The sequence below is a fragment of the Plectropomus leopardus genome, chromosome 5 (genome assembly GCF_008729295.1).
Source record: "Plectropomus leopardus isolate mb chromosome 5, YSFRI_Pleo_2.0, whole genome shotgun sequence".
NCBI lineage: Eukaryota > Metazoa > Chordata > Actinopteri > Perciformes > Serranidae > Plectropomus > Plectropomus leopardus.
Window position 1 is genome coordinate 21816737 of NC_056467.1, and position 26478 is coordinate 21843214.

Sequence of the window (26478 nt, forward strand, 5' to 3'; positions counted from 1 at the left end):
TCTTCCATTACTGATAATTATAACAGAACATCAGAAGCAAAGAAGTGGCAATTGAAAAATCGCACATCATAAGACTTCTCTGTGACAGTCATTTTTTTCCCATAAAAGGCTCTGAAATGTGGAACACCCAACCAACCGAAGTAAAATCAACACAAGATATTACGATTTTTAACAAAAGTGAAGTGAAACCCTTCAAAGCCATCGAGAACAAAAATGTCAACTCCAAAAACTGCTTTAAAAATATTACAGATTCATATTTTTCCATTTTAGTGGGTTTTATCTTCGATCAACTTCAGTCTTGATCAAAACTAGCAAATATTCAATTAGTTTCAGGATTTTAACACTTTAAATGCCAGTTGGTTTACCTGACGTCATGTAGTTTTTATGAAAGAACACAAAAAAGTGATTTTCCATATAATAAATGCTGGGGGGCTGGAGGATTTTTTTCACAGTCTGGTTGTAAATGTGTGCACAGTGTATTACAGACCCATTTGAAGCATTGAAATTGGAACTCCACAATTTATTAAGAAAAAAAAACAATCATGCCATATGCAATAACACAGCAAAATGATTGCCAAAACAAAAGAAAAAATGAACCATTTTAACAAAAATGCTCATAACGATACCCGAGATTAGGTTAGATTTTGTATGCAGAACTTTTTTTTACTGGTACCTGAGTATTTCTACACGATGGTTAAGCTACTTAAACTGAAGAAAAAAATCTACCTTCCATCTCTGGGCATGAGTACTTGTTTGAGTTGCAGACTTCCTCCTCCACCCCTACAATCAACCAGTGTCTGACAGCAGGAAGAACCCGTTGGGTTTCATAATAATAATCTTGATAGCAACTGCTGTGGCGCTGTGCGGAGCGTATTTTTGATTGGCCCGTTTATGGGGGCAATGATATGATGGAGGGTGATTGGTCAGCATCGCTCCTCCTGGTTTCTGGAGAGTTCTGAGGGGACTGCAGGAGGAGAGGCGGCCGCTCCCACACACCGACACACGGACAGCGGGGACCAGGGGACCAGGGGAGCCGACACACTGAGAGCCACCCAAGGGAAAGAAGCCGGCCAGTATTATTAACTACCACTTTGACTTAAGCCGGTTTAACGACATACTTCTGAATCTAACGGAGGTGAGTATTAGCTAGGTGGATAACTTACTGTAATGAAATATCTTTTACTGGTCTTTACTTAACTTAATGAAGTGTCAATCAGTGTTTGCAGTTTACTTTAATTCAGCAAAAATGTGAGCAATCTAACACTTGTTGGCGTCCATTTGCTATTATTCAATATCTGCTCATTATTCACACTAACTTCACTTATCACCTGATGCTTCAAGCTAACTTTATATAACGTTATTGCGCATTTAACGAGAGTTTAGAGAAAGTGGCTAACAAAAGTATGAAGTGATGTTGTCAACACGCTTACAGTGTGGTTTGCAAAGTTGCTAGTGTGCGTTGATCATGCACGTCATATGCAGAAGCGGTTATATAACAGACAGACTATTGTGGGCAAGTGGCAACGAAGTGAAAGGAATGGTGGAGAAAGTTCCCAGCCTTAAATGTGCAGGACACGCCCTCCTGGCTGTAGCTGCTGCTGATAGCTAAGCTAATGATGCAGCACAACATGCTCTGCTGCTAACCCTGCTGCTGCTCAGTGGCTGTCAACTTTGTCTTTCCCCCAAATTAAATTACTTTTTAACAACCATCAATATGAGGGGAAATTATAATGCCTATAATTAATAATATGTATATATATATATATATATATAATATAATAATTAATAATATATATCCAGTTATATAATTATAACAACAACAGGAGTCAAGTCCTATTGCATAAACTCTATCTAGAGCATGAACTTGCATTTTTTTGCAGTAGTTTCTGCAGTGCAAATTAAAAGCTTTTGCACAGGCATACACACGAAAACTCAATGCCACCCTGCTTTACTTACTGGAACAACTTGGCAGCAAGGTAGATTTACGCATGTTTTCAAATTGAGTGACAATTGAACTCAGTGAGCTTCAAGTGTTTTTCAAATATTTTTTATTTCATCAGGAATTATAATACAGTTTTTTATTGTTGTTTTTTTTTTTTTTTTTTTGTTCTTGTTTTTTGTTAAGTTTTTTTTATTCTTTAATATATGATGAAAACTGTAATGAGGCAAATAAAAATAAAACATTTAAAACAATACAGATATAAAATATATATATATATATATATATAAATAATACAGGTTAAACAAATAAATCGATAATAAGACAGGATATGAGGTTATGTATAATGAATCAATCACTGAATAAAACACATGAGATAGGCGGAAAAGCAGCAATTCCTACCATTTGAGTTGCATAACCCAAAAATTGTAAGAAAACAATAAAAAAAATCAGTTGTACAACTAACTGCTTCAGCTCCAGCCCCATCATGTGCATTCTCCTGCAATAACTCTATAGTTCTCTCCACCACAGCAGACAGCGCCCTGCAGTTTAGTAACTACTGCCTGGGTTAGAATGCAATGACCTCCTATGTGGCATAACATTTGGCTAACATTACAGTATATTGATGATCTGCCGTGTAGCAACCGTAAAATTAGGGCCTGTTCCAAGAAGCTACTGCTCACTGAGTCATCTGGATAACTTATTGAGTAAAATCAGTACCACCCAACATCAGCTCATTTTCCAGATTTGCACTTTTTTATTCAAATTAATAATAATAATAATAGATTTTATTTATAACACACTTTACATTTAGCAAAATCTCAAAGTGCTTATCCAGTGAATTAACTAGTAGAGTTTATTTCAAACAGTATCTAACTTTAATGTTATAACTGACCAAGTAGCAAAGTCCCACAGCCCAAGTTAACTTAATGTAATTGCTTGTTTTTTATCTCAAATCCAAAGACAATTTTACTACCACATAAGACAAAGAACAGCAGAAAAAATACACAATGAATCAGTTGATCAACTTAACAAATAACATTTCAGCTTTGTGATATAATAATGAGTAAAGTCAATGGCAGTCCAGTGTGGTTATCAGTTTACAATAAACCTGCGTCTTAGAAAAGGTCATCTCCTCCCTGTTGTTGCCACAATAAAGGCAGCCGTTGCCAAGCTGTCAAACATGGGAGGCTCAAAAACAGGTGCTGCGGACCTCTACCTCACCGAGACAGTTTGTCTCCACTTCTGTTTAAGCTGCTCAGACTCTGTTAATAGCCTCATTACAGCCTACTGCAGCATACTGCCACCGACAAATACTCATCTGTCACATACCCAGAATGTCATTGTTGAGCCAGTGTATGATTAACAGGTGATCATATTCATATTCCCAGGAAACCATGTCCAAGGGACCATCAATCGGCATTGACCTGGGCACTACCTATTCCTGTGTAGGCGTGTTTCAGCATGGCAAAGTGGAGATCATTGCCAACGACCAGGGAAACAGGACCACACCCAGCTATGTTGCCTTCACAGACACTGAGAGGCTGATCGGGGATGCAGCCAAAAATCAGGTGGCCCTGAACCCCAGCAACACAGTGTTCGGTATGAAACATTTCACTAGAAAGGTACAACTAGTTAACTTTGCTGTTTCTGCTTAATTATGGCCTCTTTTATCGCCCTGCAGATGCAAAACGTCTGATCGGACGCCGGTTTGATGACAGCGTCGTCCAGTCAGACATGAAACACTGGCCGTTTACAGTCATTAGTGAGGATTCACGCCCCAAAGTTAAAGTGGAGTACAAAGGCGAGACCAAGACCTTCTACCCAGAGGAGATCTCCTCTATGGTGCTCACTAAAATGAAGGAGATTGCAGAGGCTTACCTGGGGAAGGTACACCTGTGTTTTGTTCTTGCAGAATTAATATTAGAAATTATTTGTTTGTTTATGATGAAAGGGGAGAACTGCATCAGTACACAAAATAATGCAATGACAAATTTCCTCTGTTTCCACTACTGTATTTTGGCAGCTAAGTTCCCTCCAAAACATGGAATTTAAACAGAATTCTGCAGGGATTTTATGATGTTTCAATAGACTGGGGATCTATAAGCTCTGATTTGGAAAAAAAATACTTTTAATGTTGAGAATGACATTTATTTCTCAGTAATAACAGGTCTTTGTAACCATTTTTTTTTCTTGCAGACTGTAACAAGTGCAGTCGTGACTGTGCCTGCCTACTTCAATGACTCTCAGCGCCAGGCCACCAAAGATGCAGGGACCATTTCTGGGCTTAATGTCCTTCGTATCATCAATGAGCCTACTGCTGCTGCTATTGCTTATGGCCTGGACAAAAAGGTAAAATAATCCTTAGGCTACAGCTGTATACAACAGTGGGTCCCAACTGGTCCACCCACAGGGGTCATATTTTGTCTTTAGTCATTAGTTTAAGATCCACACATAAGAAAAAAATCCGACATATTCAGTGCAATTACTTAAAACTTAGAGAATATATACTCCAGCAGCCCAAAAAAGTGCGTATTATTGCTTCAAGATCGGTGACATAAAAACACAACAAAGGTACAGCATGTTATTAGATCAAATAATACTAAGAACGGTGCAATAAAATAGCAGCTGAACAGCACTAACAGTTGCTTTCTGGATTCAAAAAGTGCATTCATTCATTAGCACTTGTCCTCTAGAGGGTCGTGGGGGGGCTTGAGCCAATTCCAGCTGACATTGGGTGAGAGGCGGGGTACAACCTGGACAGGTCGCCAGAGTTTCACAGGGCTGACACATTGAGATAGACAACCATTGACACTCACATTCACATCTATGGGACATTTTAGAATCACCAATTAACCTGCATGTCTTTTGACTGTCCCACTCTGGGTTTGAATCTGGGACCCTCTCACTGTGAGGCAAGCTGTGTTAAGTAATATAATAGTATAGTAATATAGACCTTGAATTTGAAGGTCAAGGTGGATTTATCCAATACTAGAATAAACAACATATCAAAGTAAAATCTTTTCAAACTTCAGGTTGGAGCCGAGAGAAATGTTCTCATCTTTGACCTGGGCGGTGGCACATTTGACGTCTCCATCCTGACTATTGAAGATGGCATCTTTGAGGTCAAGTCCACAGCAGGCGACACACACTTGGGTGGCGAAGACTTTGATAACCGCATGGTCAACCACTTCATCTCCGAGTTTAAGCGCAAGTACAAGAAAGACATCAGCGACAACAAGAGGGCAGTGCGTCGTCTGCGCACGGCATGCGAGAGGGCAAAGCGCACCCTGTCATCCAGCACGCAGGCCAGCATCGAAATCGACTCTCTGTACGAGGGGATCGATTTCTACACCTCCATCACCAGGGCTCGCTTTGAGGAGCTGAACGCAGACCTGTTCAGAGGGACCCTGGAGCCTGTGGAGAAGTCTCTCCGCGATGCCAAGATGGACAAGGCTCAAATCCACGATATTGTCCTGGTGGGAGGTTCCACTCGCATTCCCAAGATCCAGAAGCTGCTGCAAGACTTTTTCAACGGGAAGGACCTCAATAAGAGTATCAACCCCGACGAAGCGGTGGCCTACGGTGCAGGTATAACCCCTTTACGTCCATAAATAAAACTCATCTCTAAAACATTGGAATTATATACAAATGTAAAACTCTGAATCCACCTATTTGCTCCGCAGCTGTGCAGGCAGCCATCCTGTCAGGCGACAAATCGGAGAACGTGCAGGACCTGCTGCTGCTGGATGTGACCCCCTTGTCTCTGGGTATCGAGACTGCCGGAGGAGTCATGACGGTTCTCATCAAGAGGAACACCACAATCCCCACCAAGCAGACCCAGACTTTCACCACCTACTCAGACAACCAGCCTGGTGTGCTCATTCAGGTATGACTGCCATATTTAGCTATTATTTTTCAGTCTTACATTTCAAATAAATCTCTATTAACGTGTTTACCCGTCGTTATATCTGCAGGTGTTTGAGGGTGAAAGAGCCATGACCAAAGACAACAACCTTCTAGGGAAATTTGAGCTGACAGGAATCCCTCCTGCACCTCGAGGGGTTCCTCAGATCGAAGTGACGTTCGACATTGATGCCAACGGCATCATGAATGTGTCTGCTGTCGACAAGAGCACCGGGAAGGAGAACAAGATCACAATCACCAACGACAAAGGTAAGCTGAAGCACAACTCTGTATGATAATTATTAAAAAAAAAATGACATATGGTTTTCAGGCATTCTTCATTTGAAATTAAAATCCTTCAGGCCGGCTGAGTAAGGAGGACATTGAGCGTATGGTCCAGGAAGCGGAGCAGTACAAGGCTGAGGATGACGTGCAGAGAGAGAAGGTGGCTGCCAAGAACGGCCTGGAGTCTTACGCCTTCAATATGAAGTCCACCGTGGAGGACGAGAAGCTGAAGGACAAGATCAGCGACGAGGACAAGCAGAAGATTGTGGACAAGTGCAACGAGGTCATCAGCTGGCTCGATAGAAACCAGGTATGAGTTTGAAGTTTTGTCGTCGGAAATTTTGGCAACTTGGTGCATTGGATTGTTAACTAAATTCCACTTCTTCGCTCTTTTTTCAGTCTGCAGAAAAGGAGGAGTTTGATCATCAGCAGAAGGAGCTGGAGAAGTTGTGCAACCCCATCATGACCAAGCTGTACCAGAACACAGGAGGGGTGCCGGGGGGAATGCCAAGCGGCTTCGCCGGATCAGGCGGTGCTCCTGGAGGAGGAGCGTCCTCCGGCCCCACTATAGAGGAGGTCGACTAAACTAGAGCTTCCAATCGTGCATGAGCTTGTTCTCTTTCCTGGTTTGAGGTTGGTGTGAGGGGTTATCACAGTCATTAAATCACAGTTATCTACATTGTTACACTCAGAACCATTAACCATGCCTTTTTTCGTATCGTTTTGATAATTTTTTGTATGCCAGGCTTCAAGGCAACTCTTCCACTGTGGCTTTTCTGGTTGGCAATCTTTTCAAGCAGCTGTGTTGCGTCACGTTAAACCAGTTAATGTTTGGAATATCACTTTTTTCTCCTTTCTGATTTGGTTATGTGCACTTTGCAAGATGAGACTAAATAAAAGACTTTTTTGAACTTGGACTCATTGCTCATAATTTTCATCACCTTACATAATGTAACATAGATTTCAGGTCTAAATATTACATACTAAATGTGTGTGGGTTTGTTCTGGTTTTTTTTCAAAAATTAAAAATATTAAAATGTATTCTATGCAAGATACCAACCCCCCCAAAAAAATATATTTTTATTAGGTACGAATGTTATTAAGGTTTCATAACAGTTCCTGTACATTTTGAATAGCATTTTTATTATAATATTTCTGTCAGAATACAAGTAATGTGTCATTTGGGACATACAGAGATATGGTACAGGTCATGGTCCCATGGTCATGGCAAACCTGGAAAAGTCATGGAAATTCACAATCATCTTCATCATCAATCATTTTTCAGTCCTGAAAAAGTCATGGAATTAGTAAAAGTCAGCTAAAGTTTTGGAAAAGTCATGGAATTTTGTTGTGTGTAATTACATTTTAAAGTTATCTTACATATATTGTCTGCAGCTGTCGACGTAATGTAGCTCTAACATTGATCGATGTGTGACGTTTACTGACATCTGAAACTAGAAGACCTAAAGAATCCAGTGGAACTAACCATGTCATGCTAGCTTCTCACTAAGGGGGCTGAATAATACACCAAAGTTCAATTTTGGTGATGAAAAAAATGACATGGCCATTTCACAGGGGTCCCTTGACCTCTGACCTCAAGATATCTGAATGAAAATGGGCTCCGTGGGTAGCCATGAGTCTCTTCTTTACAGACATGCCCACTTTATGCTCGTCCCATGCAGTTTTTTGCAGTTATTTGATTCCTAAAAACTGTAATGAAAATACACTGTTATGAAATACAAAATAATGGATTTCATAAAAGGAATTACAAAATGCAATTAATTGCGATTAACTATTTATATTCTGTAATTAATCACAGTTTTAAAAAATTATAATTTGACAGCCCTAGTTTGAATCCAATATGTCCAAACAATTCTAGGCAGTTAGGGCAAGGAAAAGAGGTCCTTGAAAAGTTTTGAAATTTTGTGCATTAAAAATGAGGAGGAACCCTGATTTTAAAACAAAAGTAATTCAGGAAATATTATATAATATTGAGCAGAACATCTTCACAGTAAATATGCCTGTTTGTAATGCATCTTGTTAGGTGGAGGTTTTTTCCACTCAGAGCTGAACATGGAATTACATTTAAAAAAAACAAAAACAAAATGCCACCCACAAATCATCTTATTTGCAGGTCACCCATTTACCCTTCACAAGCATTAATTCTTTGAACTGTGAGAAAATTCATTTGTTTTTGTTTTTTCAAAAAAAGGAAAAAAGGCAATCAGCAACTTGGCATGAAATGTTCCCCAAATTGCCAGAAATGTGTAAAAGGTGACAAGAAAATTGCCTACAAGAAAAACCAATCAAGAAAACTACATTTATAATTATTATCAATACGTATTCAAATTAGGTTACTATGTATACACACACACACACACACACATTTGATATTATTATCATTAATACTTATTTGATTTTTTTCAGGTCATTCCCTCTTTTTTTCCATTTAATTTTGTTTGTAAATTTCAGGTAATATTATTGTAACTTTTGACTAATTCTTTGGTAATATCTTGTTATGATACTTAAAGTATTACTGTCGAGAGACAACACAGAAAACAAATGCATTTGTTTTTTCCTCATTTATTTTGCTTGTTCATGAATATTCAGGTTAACAGGAAGCAGTTGGAAAGTTCATACTGGTGTTGGTTCATATATTACGGACCAGTGCTTATTTGTGTGTCTTTGGCAGGTCAGCGTGAGTTAGAGTTTCTTGGGCATTCATGCATCCGGTAGGCACACATGTAGAAGATACCTGGAGGAGAACAATCAGTTCATCAAATAAAGATTATAAACATGAGAACAAGGCATGGCTGTGTGTTTTAGTAAGTTAATAAGTTGGGATGCATACCTGAGAAGAATGTGAGCACCACTGCCACCCAGCCCATTATATAGGACCAGGAGAACCGCCAGCTGCCATAGCGTTTACCGTAGTAGTTCACTGTCACTCCTGTGTAGACAGCCATGGCCAGCAACACAAAGAAGCCTGCACAAGAGACAAAATCATTAGGCGTTTAACTGGTTAAAAGGTCCTAAGTTTATCAGAGAGGCATGCATGTAGCTAGGAGCTTACAGGAGATGAAGAAGAGGATGCCAGCTGCAAATGTCTTGTCAAACCCATCAAAGGAGGAGTAGTGGATGAAGGCCATGACGCCGATCACAATGCCGATGAAACAAGCCAGCAGGGAGAGAATCATGAAGGCCCGGGTGGCATCCCAGTACGCTTAGGGTGAAATGAGATGAGATTAGATTTGAAAGTATGACCAGAACTTCTCCTATTTTATACAGACATCTCATGTAATTTATAGTGTTGATATGTTTTATTTTCACAGTTATTTACACCTTTTTCAGCTCTAGCTTGCCCTCTAGTGTTTAGGAAAGGACTTGCACCTGATTTGTTAAATTAAACTTATGACAGATGACTGAAAATAGCCTGTAAATTTATATAAAGAAATCTGTTAATACAGTGTCTTAACCAAAAGAAACAAAAAGAGATTTCTTGGTAACATTTGCACTGAAACAAAGCCCCCAAAGGAAGCACTCCCAGTGTCAAGAGAGTTTGTGTGGTCTTCACAGGGTGACTGTCAGCAAACTAATAAATATAAATGAGGATCTGCTTGTGCACATGCAGTGAAAGACAACCCGAGAATTCTTACCGATGCTGTCTGTGTGTGTCATGCATTTCCCGGGCACACAGTACCGCCACAGGCCCTGGTGCATGTAATTGCTGGAGTGACGGTATTGCATCCAGTAGTCAGTTGCCGTGGAGACAATGAGGAGTATGTTCCCAACTCCGGCGCAGAACAACCCACCTCCCATGAAGCTGTACATCCTGCCAAAAAACACTGACTGACACACGGAAAAACAGAGCAGGTCAGGGCCCCGCAAACATCTGGCCCCAATTAAAGCAGCTACTTCCTGTTGCAGAGCATGGGGCTGCACTGACTATGAATAAAATAATATTGAAATTCATTCAGCAGGGTGCCACAAATGTTACGCTGAAGCTTGACATATCTGATTATAGAAACAGTACTTGTTAGGCAATGACAGACACGAAATTTACATGGTCAAGCAGTCAGCTCAATCTGACAAGTCATTAACCTCTAGCTGAGAGACAGATCTAACTTTAAATCCTTTTTCAAACCCTCATAAATTCATTTTAAATTCTAATTAAGATCGCAAACAAGCTGAACTATGAGCAAAAGTGTATACAATAATTTACAACAGATCTAGAATAGTTTTTAAATATTTGGTTCAATTCTGCATGCAGACAATCATGGCCTCTGGAGTTCAGTAGTTCATTAAAAGTGGTGTTTTTCCCCACATTTTAAGGCAACATAAAAGGTTATTTATTTAAGCTAAAAGAGATTTACTACCAATTGTAGCAAGAAAGAAAGATAACTTATCTATCTATTTAAATTTCAAAATATTGCACACATTTCACAAATTATGTTTTTAAAATGAATGACCTACCTTTATCTTTTTTCCTCAGAAAAAGTCAGAGATTCCAATATTTCGGGGTTGTCAAAGCACAGAGGAGCCCAATATTGTGCGGGGCAGGCAGGAAAGTTTTGTTTGTGCGTAGGAAACCAAGCGAACAAACGGGCTGAGGGAACAATGGAGCATGCTGAGCCACAACCAATCACAGAGGATGAGTTTTGTGTTTTAGGGAATCTGCTGAAAATACAAAACTGTTAAAGCACTGTGCAGTAATACTGATGACACAGGGCTTTTAATTCAAAATGCTGCACAACCACACACACAGTAAACTCACGGCCTGCTATGGGCTCACCCACAGCTATTGCTAGAAAGGTTCATTTGACAGAGATTATTTTAAGTGGTCAGAATGTAAAGCTGAACTCATTTTGAATCATGTTTCAGTTGATGCGTTTTCGGAAAATCCTGCCCTATATGCTGATGGACAAGCAACAATATTTTCAGTAATTTTCAGGTCATTTCAGCCTAATACAATTCCCTGTACCAACTTATGTACAGATTATTGTAATAAAAGTTGTGCAGTGTGCTCATTTACATTAAATCAATCATTTTCTCAGGCATGTGGTATAAAATGATTAAGATATTCCAGCATCTGCACTCACTACAGTGTGCTTTTAATGGTTTTGCATCCATAATAACAACAGTGGCAAGACAAATTGAAGGTTAATTCATTAATGTCCCATATTTTAAAGTTCCTGGCATTTACTTGGCACGCAGTGAACCCAGAGGAATTGATTTAATTACAGATGACAAACTGCTCAGACATTTATAAAATAAAAACGCGCGTCGCAGTGAACTTGAATACAGTGAGCAGCATAAATTCACAGGCCGAGGTGCGCGCGGATAACTTGGCAGAGTAGAGGAGGATAAGCAGGATGGTGGGCGGCTAATAGAGTTATGGGTTTGTACAGTTTGGGGGATGAAGCTGCAGTAAAAGTAATTTATCTTTGTTTCAGTGTGTTGTAGAGAGAGTGGGAGTTTAAAAAGAGAGTTATGGGTGAGAAATTAATATTTCAGTTACTCCGTTGATGGTGTGACTGGTGTAGCATACTCAGTGCCGTTTTATGTGGAAAAAAATGGTATGAAAACCTTTTCATTGATGCAAAATAAGGCAAATAGAGAGTTTATCAAGGACACTGTCAGGTAGACAGGTCTGCTGCTTTCACCATATTAAATACTTACACACATATTATGTTGTTGTTTGTTGTATATCATTTTCTCTCATATACATATTTTGCCTCATGCTGGGAACAGCCAGGGCCAGAGACATTTTGTTTTTTTGGGTTTTCAGCTCATCTATCCCATTTCCATGAACGCAATATCTCAAGAACACTTTGGAGGATTCTTTTTTTTTTTTTTCAAATTCGGTACAAATGTCCACTTGAACTCAGTGATGAACCAATTAAAATTTGGTGGTAAATGACCTCATGAAACATGTTTTTGGTCAGAACTACAACACATTTATATAATGACAAAATCTGATACAAATTCCTAACAGAATAAACTTCTGAAGTAAGGGCATTTTACATCCAAAAGGTCAAAGGTTGACATCACTGTAACATGTTCTGTAAAAACACTTTTCTGACCATTATTTATTATCATAACATATAAGGGGGAGACATTTGGTCAGATACTGAATTGGTGACACTGATCTCAGGTGTTGAAACTGATTGTAAAGATCCTGTGTGTGTGTGTGTGTGTGTGTGTGTGTGTGTGTGTGTGTGTGTGTGTGTGTGTGTGTGTGTGTGTGTGGCTGCATACGAGTCTGTACAGACATGGATGTTAACTGCAACTTGACTGGTTTGCAGAGGCATATGACGCAAGCCAGTAATTTAAGTTTAGGCTTATATTTATTATGCCAAATACCACACTGGAAGGGGCAACGAAGCATTTCAATGCACAGTGAAGAGATATGTCGAGTACATAGGTGTAGATTTTAAGCGCAGCGTGTAGATTTGTGCCCCTCAGTATACTAACATGCCCCTGCCAATAAAAACATTAAAGTAGCAGGGGACTTATTCTGATGAATTGCTAGAGTGCAATACATTAAGACAATAATGCCTCCGGTACAGCAGGTGGTGAAAGAATGCAACCTCAAAAGCAATTATGGCAATCTGCCATTAAACAGGAAGAAAAAGTATGCACAATTGAAGCAGGAAGTGCCACCATATATTGAGGCAGAGGAGGAACAAACAAGTGCAGAAAAAAAATCACCAGAATGCAGGAAATTAAGTGCTTAACATTCAAACATTCTTGGAGGAGGACCCGAAGACTCGAAGACTCCCGCTTAATATCTGAAACAAAACCTACACCCTTGGTTAAGTATGGCAAATAAAAACTAAAACTTAAATTTACAATTTCCCCATTCTTACACTCCAGTTAAACCCCATAAGACCTGTGTACCCGCCAGCGATCACGCATTACTTCACTGTTTTTCAGAGGCCATGGCATGCTGAATTTTAGACCTCTCATCTCATGTTATGCGAGTGAAAATAACACGAGTCACTTTATAAACATGACCACTTTATGCTCGCCTCATGCAGTTTGGGGCAGCAACCATGCAGTGTTTTTGCATTCTATACATATGTGTTATTTTTGCTTATTGTATTTGGATATTTCTGCATACTGATGTTTCTAAATAGACTTTAAATTTCATGAGAATTTCATGCATTTCTTGAGTATTATTGGAAAGCTGAGACTGTGGATTCTATGAGCCCAGTTTTGCATGATAATGTGACCCCCTATTGCAGCCTTTTTGTTGTAATGAGAGTTTTTAAACAGACTCGCTGTATATAATGACCTATTGTGACCTCTAGGATAAACACAGCCTTATTAAACTTTACAGCCACAAACTAGAGATGAAGAACATTTAGAGGATACATAGCTTTTATAGGTATATCAACAAAAAGCCAGTCCCTGCGCGATTTTTCCAAAACATAAATGCTCGCCATAAAATCACTGAAAATGCATTTCATACAAAAAATCTCCAAACGTTGCATGTTCTAATACCAAATCACAACATAAAAAAAAACAAAAAACAAATGGTATCAACCCAAAAACTAATGCAACAACTTCTGAGACATAACTGAGCATGGAATGGCCATTATATACACCCACCATTATGTTTAAGCTCCTATATGCTCTTTAAAAGTTTGAATAGGGGCCTAATTTGACACTTAGTGCTGAGCTGCTATCTCCCCCCTGTCCCCCCTAACAAAGACAAAACTTGGTCTACAGTGGGTGTCAGTTTTAACACATACCTGTTCTCCTCAGTTTGCTTCCATACAGTTCCATTCCCCGATTTTTGCGCTGTAGCCCCATTTCACCACGTTGTCTTGCTGCTTGATGTTTGGAAATCCTCTCAGAAAGATACTTCAGCTCCTGAAAGTCCTGCAGTCACCTCCAGCAGACACGGAAAGCAGAAAAAGCGTCTTCTCTGGCAGCTCGCAGCCATAAGCGCCTGCAGAAGCGCTCCACGTTACACCTGGAGTCTGGTGTGTTTACTCCCAACTTTCTCTTCAAAAGGCAGACTTCAAGTTCGAGCAGCAGAGGTAAATCCGCATTTCAAGGTGACCATAGTCACAATCTTAACACACACGTTAACACAGTTTGGCGGACGGTCAGATTGCAGTAAGGCAGCAGGTAATCAGCAGCAGGTGGTATCAATTTGTGCGACCCGCCTTCATTTCAAAAACCTTTGGGCATGCGCATTGCTGTTTGACAGGTGAGGGCCTACCTATTGAGTCAAGCGCAGTTAACCCTTTGAAACCTAGAACGACATCACTTTTTTGTGCTGCACTCAGGCGCCTTTCAAAAGTAATTAAACCTGGTTTGATTTGTTTAAAAAGCATGGAGGAAAGGCAATGAGCAACTTTTTTAAAAAAACATTTCTGGAGCTCCAAAATGTAATTATTAGAATTACACATTTAAAATATTTTAACTGAGTAATTGTAATTTCTAAGCGATCACGTAATTTTCCTGTGCGTTTTACGAATTCCCTGCTAATTTCATGGTGATTTCTTATTTTTGACAGAAATTAGGCCAGTTTACAGAGGTTTCAAAGAGTTAGAATACATCTAGGCCCTGTCTTGAAATGGCAGAAGGATCCAAGGATTTTTATGGCATGCAATAATCCATTATTATGCAAATTTCTGAAATAATCAGTAAAACTAAACTACACTTTTTATATATTACCAGCAGGTGGTGCTTTACCCCAAAGGACCCAATGATCATACTTTATGAATAAGTGCTGCTTTTTATAGGCTCTGGGATGAGGTTTTTTGTTGTTGTTGTTGTTGTTTGTTTTGTTTTTAATAAGATTATATTTTGGGCTTTTTGCATGTATTTGATAGGACAGCTTAAGCTTGAAATGGGGAGAGGGGATGTCATACATCAAAGGGCAATCATATGGCCAATTATGAAGATTGTTTTCAGAGAGTTTTGAACAAACCAGTAAACTTAATATACCTTATATTCACAGGACTAAATGTTTACAGACATACAACCAAACACAGGCATAAGATAAGGCAAATATAAAGAAACTGCTGTATACAGATATAAACTGGACAACATCTGTCCACAGTAAGCCAGACTGCTGATCATGCAGAGAATACCCACACAGTCTGCTAAGGCGTATACTGTAGCAGATGAAGGATACGAACACGTCACAGGCCTTAACTGTAAGATGGACCTTCAGCACAATGCTCTCAACATCATGTAAACAACTTAAGTTCCCGAGAAGCTTTTAGACCACTGTTTAGAAGAGAATATGGCAGATTATATGGCAGTTTTAAACAAGTACGAAATTTTACTTAATTACAGAAATAATTTCTTGTTGAAATAATTAATTGTTGTTCTATCTGAGAACACTGGGTGTAGGTGTTTCTTTGTTCAGTGAGTCTTTTCACTGAGGAATGAATATACACGTATATATATTTGCTTTTGTCCCCATTTTTTTTCTTAAATAAAAGATCTAATATTTTTTGCACAAAAAGCGTAGTTCTCTCATTTTTTATCAACAGATTTGTTTATATGTGTGTTAGAGAGCACCTTTCCAATGTAATCCATAATCCATTCATCTTACATATCAAAATACTAATTTTATTGCATTATTGCTACGCAGATGTGCTTGAGCTGGTCACAAAAAAGGCAACTATGAAGTGAGCAGTTAATCACATAACACAATAGCATAGATGTTGCAAGTTTTGGGGGACTGGTTGGATATACTGCCAAAATCTGGAGACAGTTTATGGTAGTGAATTAAACATTCAATTAACAGGCAACGGCTATGGTGTTTTTAAGGGAAAACTAAAAGCTTGACATCAAATATCAGTGGATGTCCCAGTAAGGTAGATAAATTCCACACAAACCCCTGCAGCTTTAAGTTCTGTATAGAGGATGTACTGATGACCAACAAAATACAGCCAATGAATTCACAGAGCAACACAGTCACCCTCCATGTCTGCATATCACCACTAGATGGCGCTTTTCATTTAGTTCTGCAGCAAAGGCTGAATCATTACTTGGAGTTTTTCTCACACGAATTGGTTTGTTGCCCCAATGGGAAAGAACAATCACAATCTTTATTCAATTCTGAGATTCTCACTTGAGTGATAATTACTTTTTTTTGACCTGCTGAGCCAGACAATCTTCTTATCTCACCCCAGTTTCTATTATCAGTCTCTCCTGATGCAGAATGCTGTACTTAATTGTCTGTTATTTTAAACGTGTCTATCTAAAGCTGCCTTTTTAATAAGTAATATTTGGGACTAATTTTAACTTATTTTTCCTGTGTCTTTTTTATATTGACTTGTGTGATGGACGCATCTTTATGTCTTACGTAAAGCACTTTGTGTTGTCGTCAAAAGGCAAATAATTTGCTATAATGATAATGACACCAGCAGCTCCTGATGAACAGACACAGATGAACACCTGTAGAGCTGCTGGGGATACAACGTCTTTCTTAAGCAGGATTATCCGCAGCTGGCACCGTGGCTCAAGCTAATAATTTCTCATGATCCGGGAATTGTCGCTGTTTAGACTGGGTGTCTTTTATTCATTAATGTTCAGGTTTGTGTACTACTAATGTTTTATTCAGTAGATTAACATTTCTATTTTGACTTCTCTGCTTACTTTCTTACTAGCACATGTCAATAAGATGTTAGAGCTCCTACAGATTGGTGAGAGGCGTGTTTAATGTGTTTTGTGTACTAGTTATAGTGTGTTTGTTCTGCAGAATATTATTCGTTCCGTTAGGAGGATGATTGGCTGCAGTTTCCTGTCCCTCCAGGAACTGCACACCTCCAGGACCCTGAGACAGGAAGGACTGCGGCTGATCCCTCCCAACCCGAACAGAAACTCTTGGAAACACTCCCTTTCATCAAGAGGCTGTGGTCAATCAGGACCAAAACCTGTACTGTGAACCTGCACATACCTTCAACAATTTTGTCCCATTTTGTCCAAAATCAAGACTCGCAACTTTACTTTGACTTTACCAGTAATGACTGGTGACTTCACTTGATTTTTAGCCTTCTGACTTGAAAATACTTGATACCACAAGTCAAAAGATTAAAAAATCTGCTATTTAAAATGTGTTTCCCTTCCCGAATCAGCTTTAACACTTAATTAACCAGCAAGTCGACACTTATTTTTCCAGATCCACTTTGTTTGAATCAATTCAACGGCATCCAATCAAGGTGCAGGAGAGAACTGTAACAAACTGACTTTATATTACTGAGCACCAGTAGAAATAAATTTCACTAAAGATAATTTTCCATACAAAAACACTTCAGTGGAAAATGAATATCAAATTGCAGTATGCAAAACATCCTACATTCATGTCTCTTGATTAATTAATTAATTAATTTATTTATTTATTTTCCAGAACATGTTTTCATTTCTGAGTTTCATTTTCTCTTTTTTATGCCCCTACACACCAAAGCAAATTCCATGAACACCCACTTTGCAATAAACTGGATTTCAGTCCAGGTCCCCCTACATTCAGAGATGTGTTTTACTTATTGTTACTTTACTCAGATATGTGGCCTTCATTCTGCAGAATGGTGTTTGTGTGGCATTTGACACTGGAAGGTTGTTTTCACATTGATCTGCAGAGAAGGGAAAGTTTCTCTGCTCTCACCTTCAATTTCAGTTTAATCAGTTCTCAGTTCAGTTTAGATATGGTCTGTTTTGGTTGTACTTAACAACCTGTTTGGAGACCAGTGTGGGCTAATATGCAGCTCACAGTTTATGTGGAAGCTTGAAATTTCATTATTCCAAGCAGAGTATTTTTAAGTCTTAAATTGTGCCTGGGTGGCACCTTTGAGGTGATTAAAGAAGTCAGAGCACACTGTTTTAAGAAATGAAGTGTCTGTGAGAAAAATTCTTACTGTTGTTCCTGTTGAGAAGTGAACATGTGAAGTGGCCTCAGTAACACACCACAGCTGTCTGTGTGTGTGTGTTAATCCACGCTACAGGCCTAAAAGCATAAAATTGTAGAACCCTTCTAAATTGCATCGGATTACCATTATCCTCCTAGTCTGGTGGGACCCAGTGGGTCTGTGCCAGAGGCAGCAGAGTCCAACTCACTTTCCACACCATCCGACTGCCTCCCTGCCAAAATACTGTCGTACTTACACCAATGAGATCTGCACACAAGAGGCACATACAGCAGATGAAGGTGCAGACATGAAGAAAGCCTTTTTATATCCCATCGCTGTCACATCTCAGGAGTCACACTGAGAGATGAAGGTTAGCTCCTTTCATTGGGCCACATTCACAAACATGCCTCCTCACAAAGCTGAAGAAGGCATCAAATCATGCACGGTATCTTGTATCAGAAAAGCCATTTTACTGGGAACACGAGATAACAAACTCCTCAGAGACTTTTGGCTCTGATGGAAAAATTTGAGCTAAATTCTCTGTCCTCTTTTCTCCCCTCTTTCTCTTCATGCTCTGTAAATCATCTGAATTACCCAACCCACACACACACACACACACACACACACGCACTAGGATTATTTTAGAATATATTTAAAATATGAGTCAGTATTTTCCAAAACAAATAAAAAACAATTCAACAAACCTACATATCAACAACAACAACCTACATATCAACAATACTTAAAGTCATGTTTTCTGAGGCCGTGCTTTGGTATAGCATGCTCACATGCTGATGTAGAAGGTATAATGTTTACCATGTTCACCATCAGCATCTTAGATATATGTGATGTATACGTGTTAATAAGTAAAACCTCCCAACACCCCAGATGATATTAGAAAAGCCCTGAATTTAACCACTTTTAATGTAAACCTAAAAACTGTACTATTTTACATTTCGTACTCCCCCCATTAATTGTTTCTTATTTCATGCATTTTTTTGCATCTGAATGTGGAAGTATTTAATGTGCTTTTATTTGTTTTTCTTCACTTGCCCATTCTTTGTTTTTTTTTAAATCTTGCTGTATCTTTTTTATATCCAAAGCACATTGAACTGCCCTGATGTATAAAATGTGCTGTAAAATCAAAACTGCTACGACATGCCTTCAATTTAATAATCACTTCACACACAGATGAGAATGTTTTGCAGGTATTTTGGTCACTACAATTATTACACTCCATTTGACATAATTTATCACTTTCATGTTGTTAGTCTTGTGGTGCATTTACTCCCCCTCTTTTTGGATCTCGGACTGAGCTAAGTGGATATACTTCAGGTTTTTTGCTGATACTTTTAGATCCTTTTAACATATTTTACAGGTTGACAGGCTGTTTTGCTGTGAAAATTTAAACAGAACTGCATATACTTAGTTTAAAAGGGGGTTCTGGAGCACTTCATAAATGTTTCCATTGTCTTCTTTAAACTCTTGGCTGCCTTCTATAAGATGGGAGGCAAATACATAATGGGATATTAAATCGACAGCACATAATTTGTGCACACAAATTATTAACTAGAGAGCCTAAATTATTAAATTGAGCGCATGTACAGGGTTCTGCGGGTCATAAAACAATTGGACAATTATGTTTTTGACCCGATGATGGCACAAGATGGAAAGTCAGTAGGTCATCAAAGTTATAACAGTTCAGGGCTATGGATGGATTACCGAATGGCCCTACACAGCACAAACAAACTGCCACTCAAATGAACACAAACCAACCAGGTAGTGACTCCATAAAAACACCCCACAAAGAAACAAAACAACTACAAAGAGACAAAAAAGACCACAAAGAGATTCAAAAATGACTAAAGAGAGATGCAAAACACCTGCAAAGATATTAAAAATGACCACAGAGAGCAACTACAACACATTCAAAATGTCTACAGTGATGCAAAACATGAACCAAAGTGGTGGACCGACATTCCAAGGCCTACAGCGAGGCTAAAAATGCTTTAGCTATTGTGATATTCAATAATGTCACACATGGGCAAAAACTTTTTTGTAATAAATGTTTTATTGGTCAATTTAAAAATCTTGACAGAACTAACACACTTGTGATCTACAGGGATACCACAGTACACAGTCACACCGAAATGAGAGATCAAAACAGTAACACACACAAACACTACAACATGCACTGACACGCATACGCACGCACGCACTCCCGCATAATGATTTATTAACACATTTTCTGCCTCATGTCTTTTTCAGTCGTTCGTCAAACACTCACATTATCATGGTTTCATAGTCAGGAGTAAACAGAAGATACATTCATTAATCTGCTGTACAGTAATTCCATAGTTACATTAACTTCCCATTGCCTAAAAATACATTATTTTTTTGAGGCCCAGATCCATTTTCAGTAGCACATCTGATCACATCTTTAAAAAATAGCAAAGATGTCTATCTATATACACAGAGAAAAGGTGAAGGAAGTCACAAAAAATAAAGATGAAATCATTAAGATTAAAACAAAAATAGTTTGTGAAAAGGCAGATGGCAAGCCTTGATGCTTTCCCTTTAGTCTTCAGTTTTTTGAGAAACCATGGCAACAGATTGATGGTTCGCGAAGACAGGAAATTATGGAGGAAAAGCAGGATGTCATGGCATGTAATCGGTGTCTGTCTACATGAGATTCTGGAAACAAAAGCAACATAGAGAGCAATGAGACGGTGCAAAAGTCTGGGAGAAACATTTTGAAACGGGTCAAATACAGAAACATGGAGGTGGTTAAACAGGATAAAGCCTGGGCAATTCTGAATTTCATATTTAATTTTACATGTTTTTTTTCTAATTCCTTTTTTGAGACCATAAACACAGAGCACGAGAAAACACATATAACAATGTTTTCGTTTTTCTGAGATTGTAACTATATGATATGTTCTGATGGGACCAATTTATTATTGAAAAATAAACTTGTCAATGCTTCCTGGTGGATAAACTATCAGTAGTTTTAATGCAAATTTTCAGAAAATGGTAGAAATGAAAAAAAAAGGTTTTATTCTTGCTTAAACTGGAAACATTGGTGTATCAATAAAAACAAAATGCAAAATAGTGCAATCAAAACAGATCCTGCGGATAAATGACGCAGTGAAAACATGTGACACCCGCTAGAGCTTGAAGCCTTGAAATCAAGTCAAGGAAGTTTCTTTCACCTTGATTTATTAAAGCATGCATTCTTTTTTTTTTGTACCACCGTTAAGGTATGTAAAAGGATAACCATTTAACCATGTCAATCTACGGGCTAATGTTGTTACTCTTCAGTTTACTGCACTGCTTCCCAACTGGGTCTGGTGGGGGCGAGCTAGTGGTGCTGCTTATTCTGCAGTTACCCGAAGTAACACTGTGTCACCCCAGCAGCATTGCAGTGAAAACACTGTGCCACCGGTCTAACCCCTGGTCACACTGGGTTTAAAATAGCAAACAATGCTAAACAAGGTATTGCAGCCCAAAATGGAGCTGCTGTGTCACACGGGTGAGCTGGGGGGAGACCACAGGGTGGGCACAATGTTTCCACAGTCACGCCGTCTCGCCACAGTGACCCATTCCGGGCAGGACGGCCAGCTAGCTCCAGTCCAACCCATGTGGTGCCCAGTACAGATTGGCCGAGACTTGCTAACCAGCAGAAATCAAAATGTGGGCAGTAAGCACTGTTTCCACATGTTAACATGGCCAACTATCTGTGAGAAAAGCCAACTAAAGAATAAAATAAAACAAAAGGCGAGAAATTTACATCACAAAACATTAAGGTCTCACATCCTCTACTGGATAGCGCTTTAAAATGCAGCCCTAAAGCAAACTGAGTATATAAAGCTCCAGTCTCAAGAAAAAGGCCTCTTGTAGATCATATGTTTTTTCATGAAAATGAACTAGCTACTTACCTGTCAATGGCTCTAAACCATCAAAAGCAAAATTTAACGAAACTGACAGCCCTACCACCTTTATTCATCTGAATACTTTAAACACAGGATAACTTTTTTGAAAGTTTTGACAGCACTTAGGCATGAACAGCATGATCTTGCAATTTCCTATTTTGTATTGGGAGATTTTGGAAACTTCTGTTGAGTCACTATGTTAGATAACTTCTTTTGGCCCTTGCCCAAAACCCACGGGAATCTTCTACAACTCACTGTCTCGAGGAATCTGATAAGCAGCTCAAAATGCCCTCAGTTTGCTGTTGAACTGACTGCGACCCACACCAGGCAGACACAGTCTGTTCAGCAGTTCCTAATGTAAGTCTAGACATAGCCTACCTCATCCCTCCTCCGACCGGCGGTGGAGGTTCGTGAAAGAACTCCTCCACCCAGGGATCCGTAGCCTGACATCTGGGCCTGGGGCATGAAGCTGGACTGTCCATATGGGATTACATTCTCATCTGTGGATGACAAACAAATCACTCCAAGTTACAGCTGTATTTATATAGGCTAAACCCTAAGTGATGGTGCAGACCGTGCTATTAAAAGCAGAGCTACTACTGTGAGATAATAAGTGTGTATACACTGGTGGCAGTTGGTTCTGTCTAAGCTCAAAAGGATTTGTATGAAGCATCAGAATAACATTAATACACATCTATTTGGGTTCCAGCTGTTGACGCAAGATGGCTGTTGGGACAGATATTGTTCTTTTATAATCTCTCAATGACAGATACAGAATGACACTACACTGGTGAGGATCACATTTTGCACTTACCCTGCGATAACCACTTTGCAGCTCCTCTCCTTTGGGGTGAGAAATGTTCTCCCCTTCTCTGAAGAGTAGGCGAATCGCTCCCCTCTTTTCTTTCAGTGTCTGTTCGGCTGCGGCTCAAAACATCAGCCAAGAGCTGCAGGGAGTCATCTGTGGGGGGCGGGGCTGGTGGAGGGGGAAGTTCTGCAAATGATTGAGAAATGGTGATTAATAAAGTACAGATGGAAATAATGCTTTAAAGGTACAGTGCAACTTTTTAGAAATACATTTATTAGCTTTCTTGCCAAAAGTTTGATGAGAAGACTGATACCTCTTTAATGCCTGTCACTTAAATATGAGGAGTCGGTTATCTTAGCTCAGCATAAATATGGGAAACAGCTTAACAGACTCTGTCCAGTTGTAATAAAATCTGCCTTCCAGAGTCTCTAAAGCTCACTGGTGAACATACTCTATGATATCAAAGGTAACAATATTGTAACTTGTTAGTTTGACACGTCCAAATGATGCAGATTAACTCGGTATACCACCACATGGTTGCATGCCTCCATGCACCCAATTAATGTGCCTTTACAGTTTACATCAATGTCTGTGAAAACATGGCTGTTTTACATACAGAAGATTTATACAATCAGCTCAGTTCAAGGTGGGCACCAAAGGTTCTTGTGTTATGGCCATAAACATGGTTAATAAGGTCACCATGACATTGACCTTTGACCTCTGACCAACAGATTCTAATCAGGGCATCCTTGAGTTCAAGTAAACGTTTGTGTCAAATTGAAGAAATTCTCTCAAGGTATTCTTGAGATATCAAGTCCAAAACAGTGTGCTGGACATTTGGACGTACGTATGGACGGACAACCAGAAAACAAAAGTTCTGGCTGCATAAAAGCGACAAATGAATGTTTTAATGGGGGTAATGTGCCAAAGGTATTGTTTTTTTTCCATTTTCAATTTACCTTTATTTAACCAGATAAGTAAATTGAGAGCCACTCTCATTTACGATGAAGACCTGGCCAAAAGGCATCGACAGGAGGTAAATCAATACAAGACATCAAAACATAGATGCAATAGTGCAGGAAAGTAACATTTAACAAAATTAAAACATCACAGTATACACAGTCCACTATATACAACAACTGAGAGCTGTGTAGTGTGTTCAACTCAACAAAAACAGATGCAGTAATCAGAAACAATCTGTACATCAATTGTACTGAGATATTAGCGGGTGTAATGGAATGAGGGTGTGAAGTTTTAGCATATTTTGCAACTCTCTCCCATTACTAGGAGCAGCAAACTGGAATGCATGACGGCCAAAGAACGTGGGGATATTAAAAATGACCACACTAATGAATTTGCAAGAACGTAAATTGTGTATATTGTTGTAAATATATAGCAGTGAGCAGAGATATGGAGCACGTTTGCCAAAGATAGCTATTTAAAAGAACTGAAACCAGTGGATCTGTCGCCTGGTATGGAGTGGTCAATCAACTAGAAAATATAAGCTACAGTGTTGAAAATGGGCATCAGTGGCAAAGCCAATGGCAGGATGATAAATGTCATCTAGGTTATTAAGTAGGGTTTTGGAAGTGAAAACCTGTAGAACTGTCATTTTAACAAAAGTGTGCTTTGCAGTGTGGGCGAAAAATTCCTTAAAGTTAATAGTTCTTGGTTGGAACCAGTTGCTAGGCAACCAGTGAAAAATCCAGGATATTTCAGGTCCCAGCCAAGAAAGTGTGCGTCACCCCTTAAAACTCTTGGCAAGTAAGCACATAAGCATATTTCCCATATGTCAAACTTCTCCTTGGATAGTGTTTGACATTAAAAATAAAAGTTGGTTAAAATGATTAAACCACAAATAATGCAAGCTGAATTATTTCTCCTCCATGATGCTGAGCTAATAGCTAAAATGCTATCAGTGACAATACTAACATGCAGGTGCTAATGTTAACTATGTCAATAATTTTTCTTAGCGTGTTAGCATGACATTATTTCATACTTAGTACTAAACACAAAGTACAGCTGGGGCTAATGGGACACAAAGCATAGTTTTGGACAAAGTGAAATTACAAGTTGATGATGGCACCAGTAGAGTTAGGTCAATCCAGTCTGGTGTGCATGCTTAAACTGACTTGATTTATGCAAAACAGCTGAACCGGAAGCTTTCGTCATCTGTGTTTCTGTTTATATCTGATGCTGGCTTTGAAAGCGCTGCAGTAGATGAGGACCAGTGGATTCATTAAGTTTAAATGAGTAATTATTTACAGAGAACCTCCTTTTTTCACTACAAAAACCCAGCTGGCTGGAGGGAGAATGCTGGAAAGCTGAAAGTTTCTGCTGGGGTAAATAACCATCACTCAACACAAGCTAGGCGAATTTTACTTGCTGTTGGCTATCTTTTATGTAATTTCCTGAAAATATCCCATTGTAAAACGTGTTTACTGATTTAAAAAGTAACGTTACAAATCTAGGAAGATCTCTAAAAGGCTACTTACACATCTTTTATTTGGTTATGTCTTCAGACTGATCCCGAGCACAGCTGATATTAAGTGTTTTTTTTTTTTTTTACATGACGTGAAGTGCATTTTTAATGGATTCATTGTGGACGGAGAGCTACAGTGTTACACAATGCTACATAGTAGTCTGATGTTCATTTTCTGTTGGGACACACTGTCATTAGGTTCCCCTCAGGACTAACTGCTGAATCATGTGGGAAACCTGGTACAATTTGGTAAACCAGTCTGGTCCAATGTTTAGCTTAATATCAAACTGATTTAAATATTTTCACACAAGCCCAACCCTACGGGCCAAATTAAAAATGAAGGGATCACCAAAGTCATTACAGTTCAGCCTAAGTGGAACATGAATGTGTGTAGAAAATTAAATGGCAAACTATCTAATAGTTGTTGAGATATGTCGGTTGGGACCAAAGTGGTGGACCACCAGAATGACATTGCCATGCATAGAGCCATGCTGCAGGCATGGTTAAAAAACTAAACTAGAGCAGAAGTTAGATATGTTACAAACAGTGTGTCATACCTGCTTGGCCATGTAGCTCTCGCCTGACTTGTCCATCCTTGGGTGTTTTCTTCTTACTCCTGGATCTGTGTGCCTGGGCTGTGGGGCTCGACTCAGCAGCTGGAGCAGGAGATTGTCCTGACAAGAAAGCAAACTGATGTCATCCTCAGGAAACTTAGAGGAAACCAAGAACACTAAGCTGCACTCTGTATAAATACGACATGAATTTCGTGTACAAATACTTTCTGCCGGGTAACATCATAAACTAAATTATACATGACACTGTGTGATTGTGACTGCCTCTCGGGAAGTCACTTACTAAGATGTGAGGCTTTAAACTGAATATGAACCGACCTTTTCCAAGGCTTTCCCCCTTGAAATCTTCTGCCCATTGGCTGGTGTGGTACAACTCCCCGGCAACCCGGGTCTTGGTGCTGGTAAACAGATCTGGGTTGGACTGGGAGACCTGGGAGTGCTGACGAGCCAGGAGGTCAATATGCTGCAGCCGCGGACTGTCGCTGAGCTTGTGTGTCTCTCGCTGGGGGGAAGATTTTAGTGTTGCTGCGCAGGACAACTCATCTGGTTTTGAGGGTGGGCTGGAGAGTTCCTCCCTGGAGGTTTCCATCAGGTAGGTTCTGGCTGGCAGTGGAGGACACCAGTTGTCATCCTCTTCCTCAGAGCTAGAGGACGGACAGTGAGTAACAGCAGTATGAG

General features: G+C 39.3%; 3 protein-coding genes across 4 annotated transcripts in view; 1 reads left to right on the forward strand and 2 right to left on the reverse strand.

Annotated features, from left to right (window-relative positions):
• Nucleotides 1-950: 950 nt before the first annotated feature.
• hspa8b (heat shock protein family A (Hsp70) member 8b) lies at nucleotides 951-7041 on the forward strand. The gene is made up of 9 exons (XM_042486484.1): nucleotides 951-1136; nucleotides 3333-3541; nucleotides 3624-3829; nucleotides 4139-4291; nucleotides 4975-5530; nucleotides 5626-5828; nucleotides 5917-6115; nucleotides 6208-6440; nucleotides 6530-7041. The coding sequence occupies exons 2-9, from the start codon at nucleotides 3337-3339 to the stop codon at nucleotides 6713-6715; spliced, it is 1941 nt and encodes a 646-aa protein (XP_042342418.1). The 5' UTR covers nucleotides 951-1136; nucleotides 3333-3336; the 3' UTR covers nucleotides 6716-7041.
• A 1743-nt stretch (nucleotides 7042-8784) lies between these two features.
• Nucleotides 8785-14038, reverse strand: lim2.3 (lens intrinsic membrane protein 2.3). The gene is made up of 6 exons (XM_042487312.1): nucleotides 13888-14038; nucleotides 10604-10736; nucleotides 9787-9979; nucleotides 9204-9353; nucleotides 8982-9116; nucleotides 8785-8885 (listed from the first exon to the last, which is right to left on the reverse strand). The coding sequence occupies exons 3-6, from the start codon at nucleotides 9959-9961 to the stop codon at nucleotides 8824-8826; spliced, it is 522 nt and encodes a 173-aa protein (XP_042343246.1). The 5' UTR covers nucleotides 9962-9979; nucleotides 10604-10736; nucleotides 13888-14038; the 3' UTR covers nucleotides 8785-8823.
• Nucleotides 14039-20164: 6126 nt separating this feature from the next.
• Nucleotides 20165-26478, reverse strand: part of zgc:77784 (uncharacterized protein LOC402947 homolog) — a 69554-nt gene continuing 63240 nt past the window's right edge. For both annotated transcript variants that reach the window (XM_042486367.1, XM_042486366.1), the window contains exons 22-26: nucleotides 26119-26444; nucleotides 25786-25902; nucleotides 22753-22932; nucleotides 22317-22438; nucleotides 20165-20700 (exon numbers count right to left, since the gene is read on the reverse strand). In XM_042486367.1, coding sequence (XP_042342301.1) covers nucleotides 20689-20700; nucleotides 22317-22438; nucleotides 22753-22932; nucleotides 25786-25902; nucleotides 26119-26444 — 757 coding nt within the window. In that variant the 3' untranslated portion in view covers nucleotides 20165-20688. The remainder of the gene's footprint in view (nucleotides 20701-22316; nucleotides 22439-22752; nucleotides 22933-25785; nucleotides 25903-26118; nucleotides 26445-26478) is intronic.

Coding starts and splice junctions, on each gene's coding strand:
- lim2.3 (XM_042487312.1), bottom strand. CDS start 9,961: ATGTACAGCTTCATGGGAGGTGGGTTGTTCTGCGCCGGAGTTGGGAAC. Junction 9,354..9,786: donor GACACACACAGACAGCATCG/GTAAGAATTCTC, acceptor TTTCACCCTAAG/CGTACTGGGATGCCACCCGG. Junction 9,117..9,203: donor CATCCTCTTCTTCATCTCCT/GTAAGCTCCTAG, acceptor TCTCTTGTGCAG/GCTTCTTTGTGTTGCTGGCC.
- hspa8b (XM_042486484.1), top strand. CDS start 3,337: ATGTCCAAGGGACCATCAATCGGCATTGACCTGGGCACTACCTATTCC. Junction 5,531..5,625: donor AGCGGTGGCCTACGGTGCAG/GTATAACCCCTT, acceptor TTTGCTCCGCAG/CTGTGCAGGCAGCCATCCTG. Junction 6,441..6,529: donor GCTGGCTCGATAGAAACCAG/GTATGAGTTTGA, acceptor CTCTTTTTTCAG/TCTGCAGAAAAGGAGGAGTT.